At 38.7% G+C, this 21,995-nt stretch overlaps 2 protein-coding genes across 6 annotated transcripts in view; one reads left to right on the forward strand and one right to left on the reverse strand.

Annotated features, from left to right (window-relative positions):
* Positions 1–4,952, reverse strand: part of HMBOX1 (homeobox containing 1) — a 292,062-nt gene extending 287,110 nt beyond the window's left edge. For 3 of the 4 annotated variants that reach the window (XM_049865705.1, XM_049865704.1, XM_049865703.1), the window contains exon 1: positions 4,642–4,951. The gene's annotated coding sequence lies outside the window, so the exon portion shown is untranslated. Of the gene's footprint in view, positions 1–4,641 lie in introns of all 4 variants that reach the window. The other variant, XM_049865706.1, reaches the window with a different exon arrangement.
* A 316-nt stretch (positions 4,953–5,268) lies between these two features.
* INTS9 (integrator complex subunit 9) overlaps positions 5,269–21,995 on the forward strand; it is a 153,932-nt gene continuing 137,205 nt past the window's right edge. For both annotated transcript variants that reach the window (XM_049865687.1, XM_049865688.1), the window contains exon 1: positions 5,269–5,421. In XM_049865687.1, the coding sequence (XP_049721644.1) occupies positions 5,413–5,421 (9 nt within the window). In that variant the 5' untranslated portion in view covers positions 5,269–5,412. The remainder of the gene's footprint in view (positions 5,422–21,995) is intronic.

Consider the following 21,995-nt stretch of genomic DNA (forward strand, 5'->3'; position numbering starts at 1 on the left):
AAACTTCAAATTTGTTTTATCCAAGGTCAAAAAAAAAAAAGTTATCTGAAGCACTGGGTTGTTTAAGTAGACCCTAACTAAAGGTTATATATCAAATAATCACTTGGAAAAATCTTTACTCTGTAACTAGAATGTACCCTAAATCCAACAATGCGGACATTGGTGGTTTAGTGGTAGAATTTTAGCCTTTAATGCAGAAGACCCCAGTTCAATTCCCAGCCAATGCACCTTGTGCACAGCTAGCATCCATCTATCAGTGGAGGCTTGTATGTTGCTATGATGTTAAACAGACTGCCACAGAGCTTCCAGACTGAGAGACTAGGAAGAAAGGCCTGGTGATCTACTTCTAAAAATCTGCCAGTGAAAATCCTGTGGATCCCAATGGCCTGATCCTGTTGTACATAGCGCTGCCTTAAATTAGGGCCTGACACATAGAAGTGAACAAGTCCAACAAGGGCCAGTTGTATTTACTTAGGACTCTTAAGTCACATATCACTTAAGATACTATTTTAAGAAAAAAATCTCAATACCAGTAGCCTCTATTTTGAAATAACATATTTTGCTTCCATTATTTTGGCATTGAGAATGATACTGAAAATCTCCATAGTTTCTATAATGTGGACAGCATGTGGGTGGTTAGCCTTCGGTTTCTAGCTTGAGCAACTGTTCAGTCTCCTGCCGTTTGTGGTTCGGATTCTTTTTTACCAGCTGCATGTCTGATCGATGTATACCAACTTCATATGTAAACATAAAGGTGTTTTATATATGTGTGTGTGCATGCATGAGTGTACACGAGACACTCTAGACAAGCTGTACTTTCCACTTATAACAATTTTTTTATAAATCAAAGCTCTACTAAAGTGAGACGTAAAAGCCAAAAAAACCAAAACCATTGCCGTCGAAGTCGATTCCGACAAGTGACCCTGTCAGAGAGAGTACAACTGCCCCATAAGGTTTCCAAGGAGTGCCTGGTGCATTCCAAATGCCGACCTTTCGGTTATCAGCGGTAGCTCTTAACCACTAAGCCATCAGGGTTTCCAAAAGCCAACAGCTAACAAAAACCTAGTCAAACAAAAGCAAGGTGAGCTACAAAATTAATTTTGAAAGCCAAAAAAAGTAAAACAGGTTCACAAAACGCACAGAAAACCAATACATTTTCACTCAGCACTTTTAAATTTCTATATAAATTTTCACATTTTTGAAAACTGGTTGGTATACTGACAAATGAATTTTTGAAAAATGACATCCAAGGATAAATTTTTAATTCCCAAGAGAAAAAATTCAAGTTTATAGATCTGCTTACAAAAATAATAGAAGCAAAAGCTGCAATGAAATAAACAGAAAAAGCAAACATGCTTTTATGGGAAATGCTAGCTCTCTGAAATATTAAAAGTAGGATGAACTAAAATAAGGAATACTCAAAATGACAAGTTAAGCATGAGTATTCCGATGTATGGAAACCCTGGTGGCATAGGGATTAAGTACTACGGTTGCTAACTAAGAGGTCGGCAGTTCCAATCTACCAGGCGCTCCCTGGAAACTCTGTAGGGCAGTTCTACTCTGTCCTATAGGGTCACTATGAGTTGGAATCGACTCAACAGCAGTGGGTTTTGGGGTTTTTTTGTTTTTTCTTTTTTTTTGGTTTATTCCGATGTATTAAAAAACTACTGAAATAAACAATTTCATTCCAATCAAAACTTGCCAAACACTATGAAACAATGCAAGATTTATTGCAATATATTTTATAACCTACCAATACTGTGCTATTAAGTTTGTATTAGTGATGTAGGCTAATAATAGAAGACTGAAATTTGTTTCTGCAGCAGTGAAAATGACTCCTTAATGAAGACATTCAACATAAAACTTACCCTAACAGCTTTTTGATGCACATTTGCAACCAGAAATAGTTGCATAAATACATGCGGTACACTAACGTAGCAACAGATTGGGTTAAAAACAGTTCGGATTTTCAATTCCCCATAATATAGGCAACATTTTTAGAAGTGATCACGTGAAAATAAAATGTGTCTTTCACAGTTATGGGATGAAATTTTAAGCTGGTCAGGCACCAATGCCCTGATTTTCTACTTTTGTAAACCATATGACTTCCACATGCTGAGAATGTTTTAAGCTTTAACCTGCAGTAAAAGCTTTATATCATCTTAATGCCCAGTGCTTAAAATGCAATGGAATCACTCCAGCGAATGCAAGGAATATATCTAGTTTGCATTTAATGATGTCAACCAGAGTACTAGTGAGAATAAGTTTCATGAAAGTTTTTCCCGTAACTTTGCATTTCCAAAGAATAAAAACAAAAAGAATAAATCCAACAAAAAATTGCTAAGCTAACGGTAGGTGGAAGAGAAAACATTCTTATATTTTTCTGACTCTTAACAAGCATTTGAGGTATTTTTCTAAAATAATTATTAAACATTTTAAAACTCTATGACTACCAGAATATCTTCGAGCAAAGAAAAAACAACAAAAAAAAAAACACTCTATTATACAGTTATATAGGATTTCTCTTCAGTTTTTGCAAAGTAATGTTTCACATTAAGATCCAAGGTTAAAACAGATAATTCTGGAAATCCTATCTATACCAAACTAAAGTCTCAGCTTTGCATCAACATATACTATAAATTCGAGATTTAAAAAATATCAATTTTTTTTGTCAGGTCCATCAGCTTAACTGCATGAATGACCAACTGCAGAAATTTCAAATCAAAGGTTATAAAACATCCCATAAAATTACATACTGTATCTGTGTGGAGTTCAGTTTTTATAGAATCTAGGGTCTCTTATGATAGGTGGCAGTTTTAAGAATCAGTAAGTTTGGGGTCATATGTAAATGTATTAAATTCTCAACAGTCTAAATAGAAATTATTACAATTCCTTTGGTTATTGAAAAGCCCATTACACTAAAAAATAGTCACATAAGAAGGCATACTAAAGAACTTCTATTTCAAATGGAAATACAAAATAAACGCTCTTAAATTCTCCTTTTGTAGTGTTATTGAATATAAAAGACTGAGAAACAAGAGATGTTGCAATCCTCTTCCCTTCACAGCTCTAAACGAAACTAACAAAAAATCAGAATTCAAATTTTTCAGAATTCAAAATTTCCAAACTTGATTTATAAACATAATTCAACTACATCTAACAACTTAGTTGCTCAATTTAAAAATAAGTTTAACGCAAAGCACTGCAATCCTTACGTGGCAATTACCTGTGGCATAAATGCAAAATAAAAACAAATGCAAAATCTTTTCATCTAGTGATGCCTCTTACAGTATAAACAACAAAAAAGCACAACCATATTGGCACAAACTAAATAAAAAGGCTCAGGAGGCATTATGTCCATCCAAATGCCAGGGAAGAAAGGAAGGAGTTTCTACACCTGCAGGATTCCATGGAAATAAACTGGTCACATCACTCTACCCTATGTGATACATGAGGGTTTTAAAGCTATTTTAAGGTAAATAAAAACAGCAATTACTTCATATCATTCAACTTCACATAGTACGGTATCTTCAAGGCCAACTGCATTCTTTCCTTCACTCACTCTTCCACACCAGCTTTCAGGCAAATGCGAGGCAGAATAGGGTGGGGTAGAAGAAAAATACAAGCAGCGCCTTTCAGCTGCCCCCCAAATAATTTCCAATAGCTTTTCCTGCCACGAAAATAAGTCGCCCTATCTCAAGATACACAACAATCATTCTGTATCTTCAGTAGACACGCACAGACACATACACAATTCAGCACTCCGTATGCCCACCCCACGCCCCAAAATCTTAATTATTAATATATTTAACACGAAGGCGGCGAGACACCTCTACCTACTGTTTCGGGGTGAGGGTGGGTGGAGGACTCCTTTCAAAGTAGCCCCAAGAGTGTAACCAAAACACGGTTCCGGAATAAAATATTAAGAACACTTTTCCTTTCCCACCTAGCTACTGACTTAAGTATGCAAAAATCCATCTCCAAACCACATCATCTCTACAATTCTCCTGCCGGGAGTTTGGGGTGGAGATGCGTCCAGAGGAGGGGGCGGAGACGGGGAAGAGGAGTGTGAGCGGGCAATCCTACACAAACGAGTTGCTAACCCCAGCTACCCAGCACCACGTCGTCAGCCAAACGTCCAGGAGCAGGACCTCACACACGCTACTCAGCCCAGGCCCCGTTAAAAGCTATGTTTCTAGCTATCTAACTTCTTATCTTTAGACATTTATGCAATACAAATATATCACACAAGTACCCGTAACACAGTTTAAACCACAGTAATACAAACCAACACACCTCAAAATCACGTCAGTTTCCCAAACTCCAAACAGAAGACCCCCCCCCCAACTCCCGGATTCAAACCTTCCGCCCACCGTGGCGGTAACAAGGAAAAAAGAGTTGGGGAGAAGCCGACGCCTTTCAATTAATGCACCCTATAAACTGCCCCACCCCATATCCTGCGTCCAGGTCAATTACTCGGAAGCCCCTGCTTTCTCCCTCCTCTCAAACCGGCCGCTTAAGAGACCCTTCCCCATCCCACTCACTTTCTCCCCAAAGCCTCTGGGGGAAAATTTTAAAAGTAAAGAGAAACAAGTGAGGGAAGAGACTTGAAGTAGTCCGGTTTCAAACTGCTCGACTCACCTCAGAATCCTCGCTGAGTTCTCTCCGCCCGGCACAGCCCCCTCCCCAACGTCCCAGTACGAAAAGCTGAGATAGGAAGGAGAAAGCGGGAGGGGGAGGGGTGTCTTCCGCGTGGGGAGCCCGGCGGGTGGGGGCTGGGGAGGGTTTGAGGCCCGCACAGGAAGAGGAAAGGGAGGAGGGGAGGCCGGTATCTCCCAGTCTCCCCGTGAAAACCTCCCTTGCCTCAATCACATCAGACTGACTGTCTTTGTCTGGCTGACAACCGCCATATTGATATCAACAGCCCCGCTCCCACCTGCTGCCGCCGGGCAGCCCTGGGAGTTGTAGTTCCTGCCTCCCTTGAGTAAAAGCTTGGGACTCCGCATCTAGACACCTCGGAGAACTACAGCTCCCGGCAAGTCCCGCATCCATTAGCCGGCCCACAGGGAGGAGGAGAAAGGGGAATCCAGACCCACCGGGACTACACCTCCCAGAAAACTATGTGTCCCAGGCCCATATGGGGGACAAGATATCATGATGGGGTGAAGAGGGAGGATGAAGAGACGGCGAGGATGACGGAAGAAGGAGTTCAGGGAAAAAAAGAAAATATGACCACAGTTCCCATGATGCATCTAGGGATGACTACATTTCCCATGATTCCTGGGGCGTGGGATGGTGGGAGACGGCCTGTCCCGTAATGCTCTGTGCAGGTTGGTGGCGGAGATTGAACCGGAAGACGCATTCTGGGTCTGAGGAGTCGAGTGATTGCTGTTGAACAGCCTGAAGTCCAATATGAAACTGGTGAGTTTCCACTCCTAGGTCAGAGGGCAAAGGTGATACCATATCCTTTTGGACTTCGTGGTTTCCACCTTGCGAAAGGAACCGTCGCGGAGGAGGGATGGCTTTTTCGGAACAGGAATATGGGGTAGACTAGGGAAATCTGCTTTTTGTAGTCGAGTAGGTCGGAATCCTCACCCTTATCCACTCCACCATGCCCCTTAAAACAGCACGGAGAACTTTTTCACTCATTGTCAGGTCAGATAAGAGGTTGACTGTCTCATTTCTTCACCTGTGAGCTAGGATTGGAGCATAGTCACCTATGACTTCTGAGCTTCCACGTGAGTATTATAATAGGCACACTGGTTGATACATGTTTAGCTCTTCTCCCTGCTGAAGCGAGTAGAAGATACTAGGCAGAACGTAATCACTTATTAAGTTTCCTGTTATAGTTTAATTATAATTGCCCTTTGAATTCAGAGAAGGAAATCAGCGTGTGATCTTGCAGGATTTGAGTTTTAAACCCTGTATAGGATTTGGATGGGCAGAGAGGAAGTGTCAAGACATTCCGGTCTAGGGCTGTAGAGATTGCATGAACAAAGGTTAGGTGGAAAATGCTAGTATACCTAGAGAAATCCTTGAATCACAGAGCTCCAGTAGCTTCTCAGATCTTTATTTTCACTCTTTACTTTTATTGTGAGTTAATTCCAACCCTATTGAATTAGTAATAGCACAATTAGAATAGGAAGGTAGCTGTGAAACACTGCTTCTCAATCTTAAAATCCTGCAACCAAGTTGTCAAGCTTCATCCATTGCCATCAAGTCGATTCTGACTCATAGCAACTCTATAGGACAGAGTAGAACTGCCTCATAGGGTTTCCAAGGCTGTAATCTTTATGGAAGCAAACTGCCACATCTTTTTCCCGCAGAGCAGCTGGTGGGTTCAAACTGCTGATTCTTTCTGTTAGCAACGGAGCACTTAACCACTGTGCCGTCAGGGCTCCTTTGTCAAGCTTTACTTTCTGTAATTTCTATACAAAAACAAATGGTTTGTTTTTCCTTTTATATAACTATTTGAGTATGCTTTTCGAAAGTACATAGCACCCATTTGATAATCATGCTACAGGCATACGCTCTGCAAAGTGGCAACTGTTTGCAGGGTGGAAGTCAGAGAAGGTATTAAAAGTAGATTCAACTCCAAAACTGTCTCCATTTAAAGCTGTTTATGTAAATTATTGTTAATACTATTGTTGCAGGACTGTCTATACTATAGTAGTTATGGTAGTTGCCCTTTATTCGCACGCTCATCTCAGTGTCCCCTTTTGCTTTGGTCACGTTCTGCTGAGTTTTCCCATATTATATATTGCTTTTCCCTTCACCAGTGTTAAGTCGTTCCTACTATATCTTTCCATCTACTACCTCTTTGGTAATTTTTCCTCCCTCCCTCTACCATCCCTGGTAACCATAAAAGAACCTACCTTCCTTCCTTCCTCCCTCCTTCCCTCCTTCCCTCCCCTCCTCCCTTTCATCCTTCCTTCCTTCCTTTTCCTTTCCTTTTTTCTGTGTGTAAGCCTTTTCTTCTTTATAAAATCAGTATCAAACAATATTTGTCTTTTTACGATTGACTTATTTTACTCACTGTATGGTGTGAGGTATGGATCCTGTTTCATTTTTCTACAGATACATATCCAGTTTTGCCAGTACCATTTGTTGAAGAGACCGTCTGTTTCCCATTCAATAACCTTTGGTCTTTTGTCGAAGATGAGCTGTCTATAGGTGGATGAATTTACTTCTCCGTTCTCAATTCTGTTCCATTGGTCTATGTTGTTGTCCCAGCACCAGGCTGTTTCAACTACCATAGCTGTATAGTAGGTTCTGAAATTAGGTAATGTGAGATCTCCCACTTTGTTCTTCTTTTGAAAAGCTTTATTATTCAGGGTCTCTTTCCATTCTGTATAAAGCTAGTGATTAGTTTTTCCATCTCACTGAAGAATGCTGTTGGGAATTGGATCAGGATTGCATTATATCTGTATATCGCTTTGTGTAGCATTGACATTTTCACAACGTTTACTCTTCCTATCCAAGAGGCATGGTGTATTTTTCCATTTATGTAGGTCTCTTTTGTTTTCTTGCAGTAGTGTTTTGTAGTTTTCTTTGTAGATGTCTTTATGTCCCTGGTTAGATTTATTCGTAAGTATTTTATCTTTTGGCGGGGGTTATTATAAATGGTATTGTTTTCCTGATTTCGTTTTCAAAGTTCTCTTTGTTGATGTAGAGGAATCTAACTGATTTTTGTATGTTGGTCTTTTATCCTACCACTTTGCTGAATCTTTCTATTAGTTCCAGTAGCTTTCTTGTGAAATCTTTAGGATTTTCTATGTATAGGATCATAAAACCAAAAATCAAACCTGTTGCAGTCGAGTCAATTCCGACTCATAGCGACCCTATCGGACAAAGTAGAACTGCCCCATATCGTTTCCATGGAGTGCCTGGTGGATTCGAACTGCCCACCTTTTGGTTAGCAGCCGTAGCTCTTAACCACTTATGCTACCAGGGTTTCCTGTATAGGATCATATTATCTGCCAATAGGGATAGTTTTACTTATCCCTTACTGATTTGGAGGTTTATTTCGTTTTCTCACTTTATTGCTAGGACTTCCAATACAGTGTTGAATAAGAGTGGTGATAAAGGATACCCTTTACTGGTTCCCATTCTCAAGGGGAATGCTTTCAGATTCTCCCTGTTGAGAATAATGTGGGTTGTTGATTTTGTATAAATTCCCTTTATTATGTTGAGGAATTTCCCTTCTATTTCTATTTTATTGAGAGTTTTTATCAGGAATGGCTGTTGGATTTTATCAAATGCCTTTTATGTGTCAATTGAGATGATCATGTGATTTTTTTTTCCTTTGTTTTGTTTATGTGGTGAATTAAGGTGATTGATTTTCTAATGTTGAACCATCCTTGCATGCCTGGTGTGAATCTCACTTGGTCGTGATGTATTTTTTTTTTTCCTTACATATGCTTTTGAATTCTATTGGCTAGAATTTCATTGAGAAGTTTTGCTTCTGTATTCATGAGGGATATTGGTCTGTAGTTCACTTTTTTAGTGATGAATTTTTTTTTTTTTTTTAACCAGCATTTGGTATCAGGGCTGGCTTCATAGAATGAATTCTAGAATATTCCTTCCATTTTTGTGTTCTGGAATAGTTTGTGTAGAACTGGTGTCAGCTCTTCTCTGAATGTTTGGTAGAATTCTCCAGTAAAGCTGTTGGGCTGGGGCTTTTTTTGGTTGAGAGTTTTTTCACGACCCCTTCAATTTCTTCTTTTGTTACAGGTCTGTTCAAATTGTTGACGCCATTTTGTGTTAGTTTATGCAGGTAGTGTATTTCTAGGTATTTGTCCATTTCTTTAGGTTTTCAAATTACAGTTTTTCATAGGGTTCTGTTATGATCCTTTTTATATCAGTTGGTTCTGTTGTAATGTCACCCATCTAATTTCTTATTCATGTTATTTGTGTCTTCTCCTGTTTTTCTTTGTCAGTTTGGCCAGTGGTTTGTTGATTTTATCAATCTTTTTCAAAGAATCAGCTTTTAGTTACATTGATTCTTTCTGTTGTTTTTGTGTTCTGTTTTGTTTATTTCTGTTCTAATTTTTATTATTTCGTTTCTTCTGGTGACTGTGGGCTTCTTTTGCTGCTCTCTTCCTAATTGTTGGAGTTGTAGGGTTAATGTTTTGATTTTTGCCTATTCTTTTTGGATGTGTGTGTTATTATCAGCCGCCCTCTGAGAACTGCTTTTGCTGTGTCCCAAAGGTTTTGGTATGTTGTTTTTTCATTCTCATTTGACTCTAGAAATTTTTTTAATTCCATATTTGATTTCTTCTATTACTCAGTAGTTTTTAAGCAGGGTATTACTTAGTTTCCATGTATTAGTTTTTTTTTCCTTGCTATTCCTATTACTGATTTCTACTTTGAGAGCATTGTGATCAGAGAAGATGCTTTGTATTATTTTGATGTTTTTGAATTTGTTGAGGCTTGCTTTGTGGCCTAAAATGTGTTGTTCTGGAGAATGATCGATGAGCATTGGAGAAGAATGTGTACTTTGCCGCTGTTGGGTGAAGTGTTCTGTATACGTCTATGAGGTCAAGTTGGTTGATAGTGGTATTTAGATCTTCTATGTCTTTGCTGAATTTCTTTTTCTTTGTTTTGTCCTTTGCAAAGAGTATTGTGTTAAAGTTTTCTAATGTTATTGTGAAGGTGTCTATTTCTCTTTTCGGTACTCTTAGAGTTTGTTTTATGTATTTTGGAGCTCTGTCATTGGGTGTGTATATATTTATTATGGTTATGTCCTTTTGATGGCTTGACTCTTAGTCATTACATAATGTCCTTCCTTGTCTTTTATGGTGCATTTAGCATTAAAGTCTGTTATATCAGATTAATATTGCCACTCCTGCTGTTTTTTGGTTATTGTTTGCTTGATGTATCTTTTTCCATCCTCTAGGTTTTTTTTAGGTTTTAGTTTATTTATATCTTTGTGTCTAAGGTGTGTGTTTGCAGACAGGATAGGATGGGTCCTATTTTTTTTATCCATTCTGCCACTCTCAGCCTCTTTCCTGGTGCATTTAGAAGTTCATATTCAGTGTGATTATTGATAGTATGAGTCTATTGCTGTCATTTTGTTATTTGTGTGTGTTTGTGTATGGTGTTGACGGTTTCTTCTTCTGCTTAATTTTCTGTGCTGAGTTTTCTTTGATTGTGGCTTGTCATTTCAATTCCTTCGTTGTTGTTGCTTTTATTTGTACTGCGTTTATGATTTTCTTCCTGGGCAGGGGAGGGGAAAAGAGGCTGTGGGGGAATATGCATGCAGTTACAGCTTCTCCACCCCTCACTGGATGGGTTAAGGGAGGAAATCATGTCTGGTGGGGGGGATGGGGGATGCACAAGCAGGCTTGGCTCCCCTGACCCTCGCTGGATGGTTTAAGGGAGGGAGTCACACCTGGCATATGCTTGCACAGTGGTACTACCTCGTACCAGGCTGAGGGGGGAGGAAGGGGCTGCAGGTGAATGCACATGTAGTCATGTCTCTTCAGTCCCTTCTGACCATATAGAAGAAAAAAGAGAGAGTCTGTCCCTTGATGGTGCAGACAGTTAACATGCCCAGCTGCTAGTCAGGAGGTTGGAAGTTCAAGCCCATCAGAGGAATCTTGGAAGAAATGCCAGGCAATCTACCTCCAAAAAATCAGCCATTGAAAACCCTGTGGAGCACAGTTCTACTGACACACATGGGGTTGCTGTGAGTCAGAGTCAACTCTATGGCAACTGGTATGAGATGTGTGTGTGTGTGTGATAGGTAGATAGATGTGTATACGTATATAAATGTGTGTACGTACATAGATGTATAAACACGCATATATAAACTGTTTTATCAAGCTATAATTCACATATTATACAATTCACCTATTTAAAGTATACAACTCTATGGTTTTTAGTATATTTACAGAGTTATGCAACCATCACCGCAGTCAAATGTAGAATATTTTCTAGAAGTAACCCCATACCCCTCAGACATCATCCATCAATCCCTCCATTCCCCCAGCCCTAGGCAATCACTAATCTGTCTCTCTGGATTTGCCTGTCCTGGACATTTCGTATAAATGGGATCATATAGTATGTGGTTTGATTGTAGCAGTTTCTTTCATTTAACATGAAGTTTTCAAGGTTCATCCATATCAGGACAGATATATTTTTTTAAGTCATGAACAGTAGAAAAGTTGGCTATACTTTAAAGTTGAACAGCGCAATTATCCTTTATTGATAGTAGGTGGACAGTAACAGAAGTTGAGTCTGAAACATTATGGCCAAGAATCTAGTCATTCAAGCAGATGAAGGTTAAAGTGAATAAAATAGTAAGAAGCAGTTCAAGAACACGGCATATGTATGTGTCTTGTGTGGATAGCGCCAGAGATGGAGAGAATCTTCTTTCAGTTATCAAAGATTTATTATGCAACCACAGTAGGCCCTTGGCGTTCAAACCTCTAAGACTTCCCACTTTATCTGTTACAGCTGATCCCAAAGATCTATGGCATGATATTATTTGTAAATTTGCTGAGGCATAAATTTGAATGTAACTCTGAGACGAATGGTAATCCTTAGGGAATGAGCCTGACTGACTGCCTTAGAATCCATGGTTGTCTGCAGAGTTACTGGTGCTCCCTGGTTAAAGGTCTGAAAAAAAGATCATTTAAATGTTTGTTTTAATATACTTGCTGAATTCGATGGAGGAAATTATATGCTGTAGTTGTATTTACAAATTTAAAAACTCAAGAAGTCTAGAAGATACGTTCTTCAGTGGTCTCTGCTCGCTTGTGCAAAATGCTATTTCATTCCTATTGGCTTTCGGGAAAGGCTCAAGCTTTAACTCACCATTTATCCTGGGAAAACAGATGGAGCAAAGAAATGGATTTGTGGAGTGCTCCCAGCGGAAGATAAGTAAAGTACCAAGAGGGATTGTAGGTTACATAAAAAAAAAAAAAAACCAAACCCACCCACTGCCATCGAGTCGATTCCGACTCATAGCAACCCTATAGGACAGAGTAGAACCGCCCTGTAGAGTTTCCAAGGAGTGCCTGGTGGATTTGAACTCTTGGTTAACAGCCGTAGCACTTAACCACTACGCCACTGGGGTTTCCGTAGGTTACATAGAAGACCTTTACTTGACCCTAGGTCAGTTTAACAAATCATTAGAAAGGGATGTGGTGAATCCTCATCTTGGATCTGAGAGTCGTGGCTTCCTTCTCCAATTTACGTAATTACGGGATCCTTTTGGCTTCCTATATTTGGATTAGGAACAGAAAATCTCTTAGCTATCAATTACACACGTTCACAATTTAACTATTGCTTTAATTCTCCTATTAGAATACAGTTGTTAAATATTAACCTGATTTCAAGATCTTTCTGTGTTTCTCTTTGCTGGTTGATTAGAGTGCCCTCATGTGTCTTTGTAATGTAATATCATTTCAGGCTTTTGAAAGGTCGTGTTTTATCACAACTTCATAAAAGGTCGTCTGTTATCACAACTTTTGTTCTATCACATCTTTTGTTACAAAATAATAGATTTTTTTGTCCTTTCATGATTTACTCAAACCCCAAAAAGCTATATGTGACACAGGCCAAGTTATATACATTGTTCAATGGTACTCTGCAATAAAAATTGGTATTTACTGCTGGGGACTTCAAAGTCCTAAATTCTTAACTCTGAAGATTAAATCTTTTTTACTTACCAAGACAAAAAGGTATACTGATAACAGATTTTTCTGTAATAATAGATGAACTGGAAAAAAAAATCTGGTTAATTTGTATGGTTAATTAGCAAAGCCAGAAGGCTGACCTGCTAATACAAGCATGACAGTATTATGGTTGCTATGACAGCAGTAGCACATTTGTTTTGTGATTGGTTTCCTCTGAAACTCACATCCCTTTGCCACTTGCTCTGATGATCAACAACATGTATTGGCAGATAATTGAGGAGGGTTGAGGAACCCTGGTGGTACAGTGGTTAAAAGTGCTCAGCTGCTAACCAAAAGATCAGTGGTTTAAACCCACCAGTTGCTCTGTGGGAGAAAGATGTGGCAGCCTGCTTCCATAACAATTTACAACCTTGGAAACCCTATGCGCAGTTCTACACTGTCCTACAGGGTCACTATGAGGTGGAATAGACTCAACGGCTATGAGTTTGAGTTTGGTTGGACGAGGGCTGAGGATGCAGCATGGCCATGGAATTTAGTAAAACGGAGCCATTCCTAATGGAAATTAGCTCCTGGCTTGCAAACACCAACAGAGGTCCAGCCATAAACTGACCCTCATATCTGCCATCACCATTCATTTATTCAGTCAGCAAATCTTACTGAACAGCTTCCTTGTGCCAGACATAACACTGGATATGGGGTATATTGCAGTGAACAAAACAGACTTAGCCTCTGTCTTTATGGGTTGTAAAGAATTGGCTTTTTGTTTTAAATATGTCACTGAGTCTTAAGTACAAGAAATACCTTTTCTTTATTTAAACATTCTTTTACATCCCTTTGCAGCATTTTAAAACTTTTTCTTAATATGTTGTTGTTAGTTGCCATGAAGTCAATTCTGACTCATGGCAGCCCCATATATACAGTGTAGAACTGCTCTATAGGGTTTTCAAGGCAGTGACCTTTTGGAAACATGACCAGGCCTTTCTTCCAAGGTGCGAGTGGGTAGTTCAGACCGCCAAACATTCGACTAGTAGGAAAGCACTGCACAGGGACTCCTTTTAATATAGGTCTTGGGTATTTCTTGTTAAATTTATGTCTAAATATTTTATCTTTTTAATTGTTGATATAATTGGAATCTTTATCCATGTTTAAAAAAAACCTATTGCCGTTGAGTCGATCCCAACTCGTAGTGACCGTACATATAAGAAAGCTATTTATTATTTATATTCTCTACTCAGTCCTTCGTTGAATTCTCTTATTGTAGTTACTAATAGTTTTTCCAGTTGATTTTCTTGGGTTTTTCAGGTATATAGCTTTGAAAATATTTTAATCTCATTTCTTTCTGAAGTATGATTGCTTTGGCTCATAACCCCCTGAATAGTTTGGAAAAGGAGTGGTGATGGTAGCATCTTCTGTTTCTGACATGAGTGGACACGTGTCTTTAACTCAACATGCCACTGTGATGTTGGCTTTTGCTTGAAATTTTTGTATATTTTAACTTACATATTATAGCTAGCTACTTCCTTGCTCCAAAATTCACTAGTCATTGGTAAAGTAAGATTCTTTCACATGGCCCAAGAATAAGTTATTTTCTAAAGGGAAGATCTATTTTTGTTTTATTGTTTGTCCTAGGCAGTTAATTATATCTTGCAAGCCATTTTCAGACTTTTGTGAAAACAACGATTTTAATAACTTAAATTCTTAGGTGGTGCATAATAGACTCATAGAAGTAAAAGACTTCTGTGACCTTAAAAAAAAAAAAATTGCAGGGAAAACAGAACGGCCAAAAATAGTTTCTCTGTACTTCAGAGAAAACCTGATAAAGCCAAGAAATATAAACAAATTAGTCTGTTAAAATAAACATAATTACCACCACTTAAAAAAAAAAAAGCCCTCTTTAGAAGCAAAAAAGGGGTTCAGAGCCTTAGACAGTGGTTTATTTATTTTAAACAGTATTTAATTCAAGCTCTGTAGATCAAATAGGAAGAAACTTTTGAGGAATGTGATAGTTACAACTAACAGATAAGAGAAGCAGTAACAAAAATCCATTCTTTGGCTATACAACTCAACAAATGCTGTTACATGCCTGTATTATACAAAACCTACTTGGTGCTGTGAGACATAATAAAGATGAATAAGACATAGATCCTACCTATCAGTAACTCACTTTTTAATGAAGTATAAATAGTGTTCAACCATTTCAAGAGGTAGCACATGATCAGAAACCAATGGTACTGAAGTAAAAAGTCCATGCTGTACTGAAGGCATGGGCAAAAAATAAGGCTCCAGGAATTGACAGAGTATCATTTGAGATGTTTCAACAAACAGATGTAGCACTGGAAGTGCTCCCTCATCTATGCCAAGAAATTTGGAAGACGTCTTCCTGGCCATCTCACTGGAAGGTCCGTATTTATGCCTGTCCCCAAGAATGGTGATCCAGCCAAATGCGGAAATTATCAAATAATATCATTAATATCACACACAAGCAAAACTTTGCTGAAGGTCATTCAAAAGTGGCTACAGCAGTATATCAACAGGAAACTGCCAGTAATTCTGGCCAGATTCAGAAGAGGGTTTGCAACCAGGGATACCATTGCTGATGTCAGATGGATCCTGGCTGAAAGCAGAGAATACCAGGATGTTTACCTGTGTTTTATTGACTATGCAAAGGCATTAAAGTGTGTGGATTGTAACAAATTATGAATAACATTGTGAAGAATGGGAATTCCAGAACACTTAATTGTGCTCATGAGAAATCTATATATAGATGAAGAGGCAGTTGTTCGAATAGAACAAAGGGACACTGCATGGTTTAAAGTCAGGAAAGGTGTGCATCAAGGTTGTATGCTTTCACCATACCTATTCAATCTGTATGCTGAGCAGATAATCCAAGAAGCTGGACTATGTGAAGAAGAACAGGGCATCAGGATTGGAGGAAGACTTATTAACAACCTGCGTTATGTAGATGACACAACCTTGCTTGCTGAAAGTGAAGAGGACCTGAAGCATTTTACTGATGAAGATCAAAGACCACAGCCTTCGATATGGATTACACCTCAACATAAAGAAAATAAAAATCCTTACAACTGGACCAATAAGTAACATCATGATAAACGGAGAAAAGATTGAAGTTGTCAAGGATTTCATTTTATTTGGACCCACAATCAACACCCATGGAAGCACCAGTGAAGAAACCAGAAGATGCACTGCATTGGGGGAAATCTGTTGCAAAGGGCTTCTTGAGAGTGTTGAAAGCAAAGATATCACCTTGAAGACTAAGCTGTGCCTGACCCAAGCCATCATATTTTCAATTGCATCATATGCCTGTGAAAGCTACACAGTGAATAAGGAAGACCGAAGAATTGACGCCTTTGAATTGTGGTATTGGCAAAGAATATTGAATATACTATGGACTGCCAAAAGAACAAACAGATTTGTCTTAGAAAAAGTACAACCAGAATGCTCCTTGGAAGCAAGGATGGCGAGACTGTGTCTTACATAATTTGGACATGTTGTCAGGAGGGATTAGTCCCTGGAGAAGGGCATCATGCTTGTTACAGTACAGGGTCAGTGGAAAAGAAGCAGACCCTCAACGAGATGAATTGACACAGTGGCTGCAACAATGGGCTCAAGCATAACAATGATTGTGAGCATGGTGCAGGACCAGGCACTGTTTCGTTCTGTGGTACATAGGATCACTATGAGTCATAACCAACTCTACGGAATCTAACAAAACAACACTGTACTGTGTATACACTTTAAGTATGTGATTTAGTGTGTATAGTTTTGGTGATAGGCTGTAATAAAGGCGATAGTAACATATGTAAGATCAGGATTATAAAAGATGAATTTCAACTGAAGAATCAAAGTTTCCTAGAGATGTAAAATCTGAGCTGGCCCTGAAAAGTACTTTGGCTGAAAATTATGTAATAGGAGAGTTGTGTCTTACGCAGGCAGAAGCATTGGTTCAAGTATTTGGAGAAGTGAGATGTTCATTTTCCCCAATAATATGCAAATGCGATCTATTATGAATTTTTTACCTTGTGCTCTGTAATGGTATGTACAAAATGGACACATTTCTGTCCTCTAATATCCTACTAATTCATTACTTCAGAATATCAGCATTTCCATTTTATATGTGTAATTAACATTTGAAAGATATATATGTGTGATTGGAACAGTAGATAACTAATTGGGTTCGGGGGTACAGTTGTTAAATGTATTGGGAGGAAAAGCTAGAAAGATGGATTCAAGCCACAGCATGGTGGACTTTGAATATAAGACAATAGTTTGGACAGTGTCATGGATTGAATTATGTCCCCCCAAAATATGTGTTGTAAATCCTACTATACCTGTGATTATAATCCCATATGGGAATAGGTTTGTTTTTTTTTTTGTTACGTTAATGAGGCGATGTCAGTGTAGGGTGTGTCTTAAATCAGTCTCTGTTGAAATATAAAAGAGCAGATTAAGGAAGCAGCAAAAAGGCACAGATAGAGGAAGGTGGATTCCATGCCACATGAGATCTCCAAGGAAACAAGAAACAAGCTGAAAAGAAGCAAGAACCCTCCCCCAGAGACAACAGAGAGAGAAAGCCTCTACCTAGAATTTGTGTCCTGAATTTGGACTTCTAGCCTCCTAAACTGTGAGAAAATAAATTTGTTTTTGTTAAAGCCATCCACTTCTGATATTTCTGTTATATCAGCACTAGGAAACTAAGACAGATGGTTACAGAAGGATATTTTTTGCAGAAGAAAATAACTGGGAGCTCTGCAAATGTGATCCAAGCAGTGTGAGGTCAGAATTACCTAACTAGAACAAAGAATTTTTCTGAAAACTTTACAAAGACGTTCATAAGCGGTAGCAAATTTATAAATACGTAAGAAGGTGAAAGGCATACAGAGAATTAGCGGGACTAGTTTGTGAACACAGTATGAGAAGAATGCCTGGATACGAAAAAGGAGAAACCGGTCAATGAATTCCTTCATTTTCAGCTTTATTGGAAAAAGGGAGAGTTCTATTCATCCAAAATTGATGAATGTGTAGAATATTCTAGGTCACATCAACAGATTAAGTACAGGCAAATCACTAAAAAGTATAATGGTGTCCTCAGGGGGTTGGTTTGTTTGTTTTTAGGTTTAATTAGCATATACTGAAACTACAACAAATTTCAAGCATACTTAACAGCTTGATGAATTTTTACCTATATACGCATGCATGTATTCACAATTAGATTTACCTGTTCTTAAACATCTCTTCAATAGAACTATACTGTATATTCTTGTTTGTGTCTGGTTTAACTCAACATAATGTTGACCTAAAATTTTGAAGGACGAAATTTGTTTAATTGTTGGTTAAACTGTGTCACACATCTACAAATAGCTATTTGGTAGAGGACTGGCAGACTGCTTCTGGGATTACCATCTGTATATACGGTCCTTGGAAACCCTGGTGGCATAGTGATTAAGTGCTACGGCTGCTAACCAAGAGGTTGGCAGTTCAGATCCACCAGGGGCTCCTTGGAAACTCTGTGGGGCAGTTCTTCTCTATCCTACAGGGTTGCTATGAGTCAGAATCGACCCTATGGAAGTGGGTTTGGTTTTGGTTTTATGCGATTCTTTAAGAGAATCTGAGAAATTCAACCTGGTAAAACCTATTTTTGTCCTCGGAAAACTACTGAAAATCAGTGGAAAACTGTCAGGCAAAGGAAACATGATTTCTTTTAAAAGGAAATCAATCTGACAAAACTTTTGGATTTCTTCAGAGGGACTAAATAAAAGAAAACTTGTTTCTTTAATTCATTTAAAGTTTCAGAATGCTTTTCTTAAAATTAAATGAAATAAATATATTTCATTTGTTATAGAATCAATACATACTCATTTAAAAAAAGTTAAATTTTTTTTTTTCGGAATATAATTGAGAGGTATAAAGAAGAAGATAAAAATCACCTGTTATCTCACCAGCTAGAATAACCCTTGTTTAACATTTTGGTATGTAATCTGCTATGATGTGCGTGTGATATCTTTCTGTGTCACTCACTCAAAAGCGTATCTATCAGTTAGGATCAGATTCATCTCTGAGTGTCAGAAAGCCTGAAGTAAGAAAGGCTTAAACTGGATAGATGTTTATTCCTCACTCATGTAAATGAAAAAAAAAAAAAAATGAAGTCCAGAGTAAATAGTCTGGAGCTGGTATGTCAAGAAGGAGCCCTGGTGGTGCAGTGGTTAAGCACTCAGCTATGAACCGAAAGGTTGAAGGTTTGAACTCCCCAGCTACTCCATAGGAAAAAGATGTAGCAGTCTGCTTCTGTAAAGATTACAGCCTGGACACTGTACAGGCAGTTCTACTCTATCCTGTAGGGTTGCCATGAGTCAGAATCAACTCCACAGCCATGGATTGGTATGTCAAGTCCATAATCATTAGGGATCTAGGCTCCCCTGCTAGCTTGTTGCTCTACCATCTACAACTTACAGCTTTTCTCTTCTGATGCAATGTGACTTTACCAGCTCAGGCCATCATCTCTTTATTCTAGTCATCAGGAAGGAGGAAAGGGCAAAGAAAGACTTGTCGCCTTCCTTTAATACTTTTTCAAAGTTGCACACACCACTTGATTTATTTATGTCTTCTTGGCCAGAATTTAGTTACCACACAATGCAGTATTTATTCCAGTTAGCCGTAATTGCAGCTAATATTTGGGACTGTATTATAAAATGACGAAGGGGGATAAATAGAATGAGAGATGACAGTCTCTTTTACAAGCGTTTTTATTTTGAACATTTGGGTATTTTAAAGATTTTTATAGCTTTATATTATGTTTATATATTTTTTATATTATGTGAAGTTATTCTACTGTTGAACATTTTGGTTTCCAACCCCTGCTGTCCCACATAATGCTGAAGGGAACATACTTTACGCTTGCTTTTTTTTGCACTTATCTCATTACTTGCTTAATGTAAATTCCTTGCTGCAGTTGCTAGGTTGAACAGTATACATGCACATTTTAAATTTTGATTCACTCTTGTTGTTCAGAAAATCTTTCATATTCACCCACCAAGAGTTAATGAGAGTTCCCATGTCTTCACACCTTCATGATTAGCACTTTATATATTAAGGATATCAATTCTTTGTCTCTGTTATATAAAAATTTACCAGTGTATAATTTACCTTGTTTGTGGTAGTTTTTGCCATGCAAAAGTTTTTAAGATAGATGTTGTTAGGTACCATTGAGTCAGTTCCGAATCAAAGCTACTCTGTGTACAACAGAACAAAACACTGACCAGTCCTACACCATCCTCATGATAGTTGCTGTGCTTGAGCCCATTATTGCAGCCACTGTGTCAGTCCATCTTGTTAAAGATCTTCCTCTTTTTCACTGATCTTCTACTCTACGAAGCATGATGTCATTCTCCATAGACCGGTTCTTCTTGATAACATGTCCAAAGTATGTAAGATGAAGTCTCTCGATCCTCACTTCTTCTGAGCATTCTGGCTATATTTCTTCCAGGACAAATTTGGGCTGGGTCAGTCGTACCTTAGTCCTTAAAGGTACCTTAGTCCTTAAAGAGACATCTTGGCTTTTTAACACTTGAAAGAGTTCTTTTGCATTAGATTTGCCCAATGCAATGCATCCTTTGATTTCTTGACTGCTGCTTCCATGGGCATTGATTGTGGCTCCAAGAAAAATGAAATCCTTAATATAGATAATCACATCTTTATCAGTATTTTCTCTTAGGATCATGGCTTTTAGCGTCATGATCTGAAAATCCTTCCCTACCCAACGATATACCAGGTATTTCCCTCAAGTTTTAGAATTTCTGTGCTCACACTCCATGACAAAGATTCTCAAAGAAGTATTTTATCATCAACCAAAAGACTGAAAATCAAAGATCTTTCTGACCTTGTTAACATAACAAAAGAAAAACCTAATTTTGAAGCAGGTCACATTCACAGGTACCTGGGTTAGGATTTCAACCTATCTTTTAGGGGACAGAATTCAGTCCATAAAAACTGTCAAATAATTCATCCCAGAAATAATGCTTGACATTTCTGCACCACTTACACATTTTATTTTTATATGTCTATATTGTTGTTCCTTTTATTTTTGACTTTTTTATTGTAGATGAAGGTTTACAGAACAAACTTGTTTCTCATTAAAGTTACCACACGTATTGTTTTATGACATTGGTTAACAACCCACAACATGTCAACACTCTCCCTTCTCAAACATGGGTTCCCTATTACCAGCTTTCCTGTTCCCTCCTATCTTCTAGTCCTTGCCCCTGGGCTGGTGTGCCCCTTTAGTCTTGCTTTGTTTTATGGGCCTGTCCAATCTTTTCACTGAAGGGTGAACCTCAGGAGTGACTTCATTACTGAGCTGAAAGGTTGTCTGGGGTCCATAGTCTCAGGGTTTCTCCAGTCTCTGTCAGGCCAGCAACCCTGGTCTTTCTTTTTGAGTTAGAGTTTTGTTCTACATTTTCTCCAGCTCTATCCGGGACCCTCTATCGTGATCCCTGTCAGAGCAGTCATTGGTGGTAGCGGGGCACCATCTAGTTGTACTGGACTCAGTGTGGTGGAGGATGTGGTACGTGTGCTCCATTAGTCCTTTGGACTAATCTTTCCCTTGTATCTTTTAGTTTTCTTCGTTCTTCCTTGCTTTCGAAGGGGTGAGACCAGTGGAGTGTCCTAGATGGCCGCTCACAGACTTTTAAGACCCCACACGCTACTAACCAAAATAGAATGTAGAACATTTTCTTTATAAACTATGTTATGCCATTTGAGCTAGATGTTCCCAGACCATGGTCCACACAGCCCTCAGCCTAGCAATTCAGTCCCTCAGGGAGTGTGAATGTGTCTGTGAGCTTCCATGACCTTGCCTTGTACAAGCCGTGCTGGCTTCCCCAGTATCATATACTGTCTTACCCTTCACCAAAGTTACATGTCTATTTAGTGTTTTTCCTTCCTCACCCCTTCCCTCGCTCATAACCATCAAAGATTGTTTTTGTGTCTAAATCTTTTCATGAGTTCTTACAGTAGTGGTTTCATACAATATTTGTCCTTTTGCGACTGCCTTATTTCACTCAGGAAACCCTGGTGGCGTAGTGGTTAAGTGCTACGGCTGTTAACCAAAGGGTCTGCAGTTTGAATCCACCAGGCGTTCCTTGGAAACTCTATGGGGCAGTTCTACACTGTCCTATAGAGTCGCCATGAGTCGGAATCGACTTGACGGCACTGGGTTTGGTTTTTTTGGTTTTTATTTCACGCAGCATAATGCGCTCCAGATTCAACCCTATTATGAGATGCTTCACAGATTCATCATTTCTTTATCATTGCGTAATACTCCACTGTATGTACCAC

Source organism: Elephas maximus, chromosome 22 (assembly GCF_024166365.1).
Source record: "Elephas maximus indicus isolate mEleMax1 chromosome 22, mEleMax1 primary haplotype, whole genome shotgun sequence".
Taxonomy (NCBI): Eukaryota; Metazoa; Chordata; class Mammalia; order Proboscidea; family Elephantidae; genus Elephas; species Elephas maximus.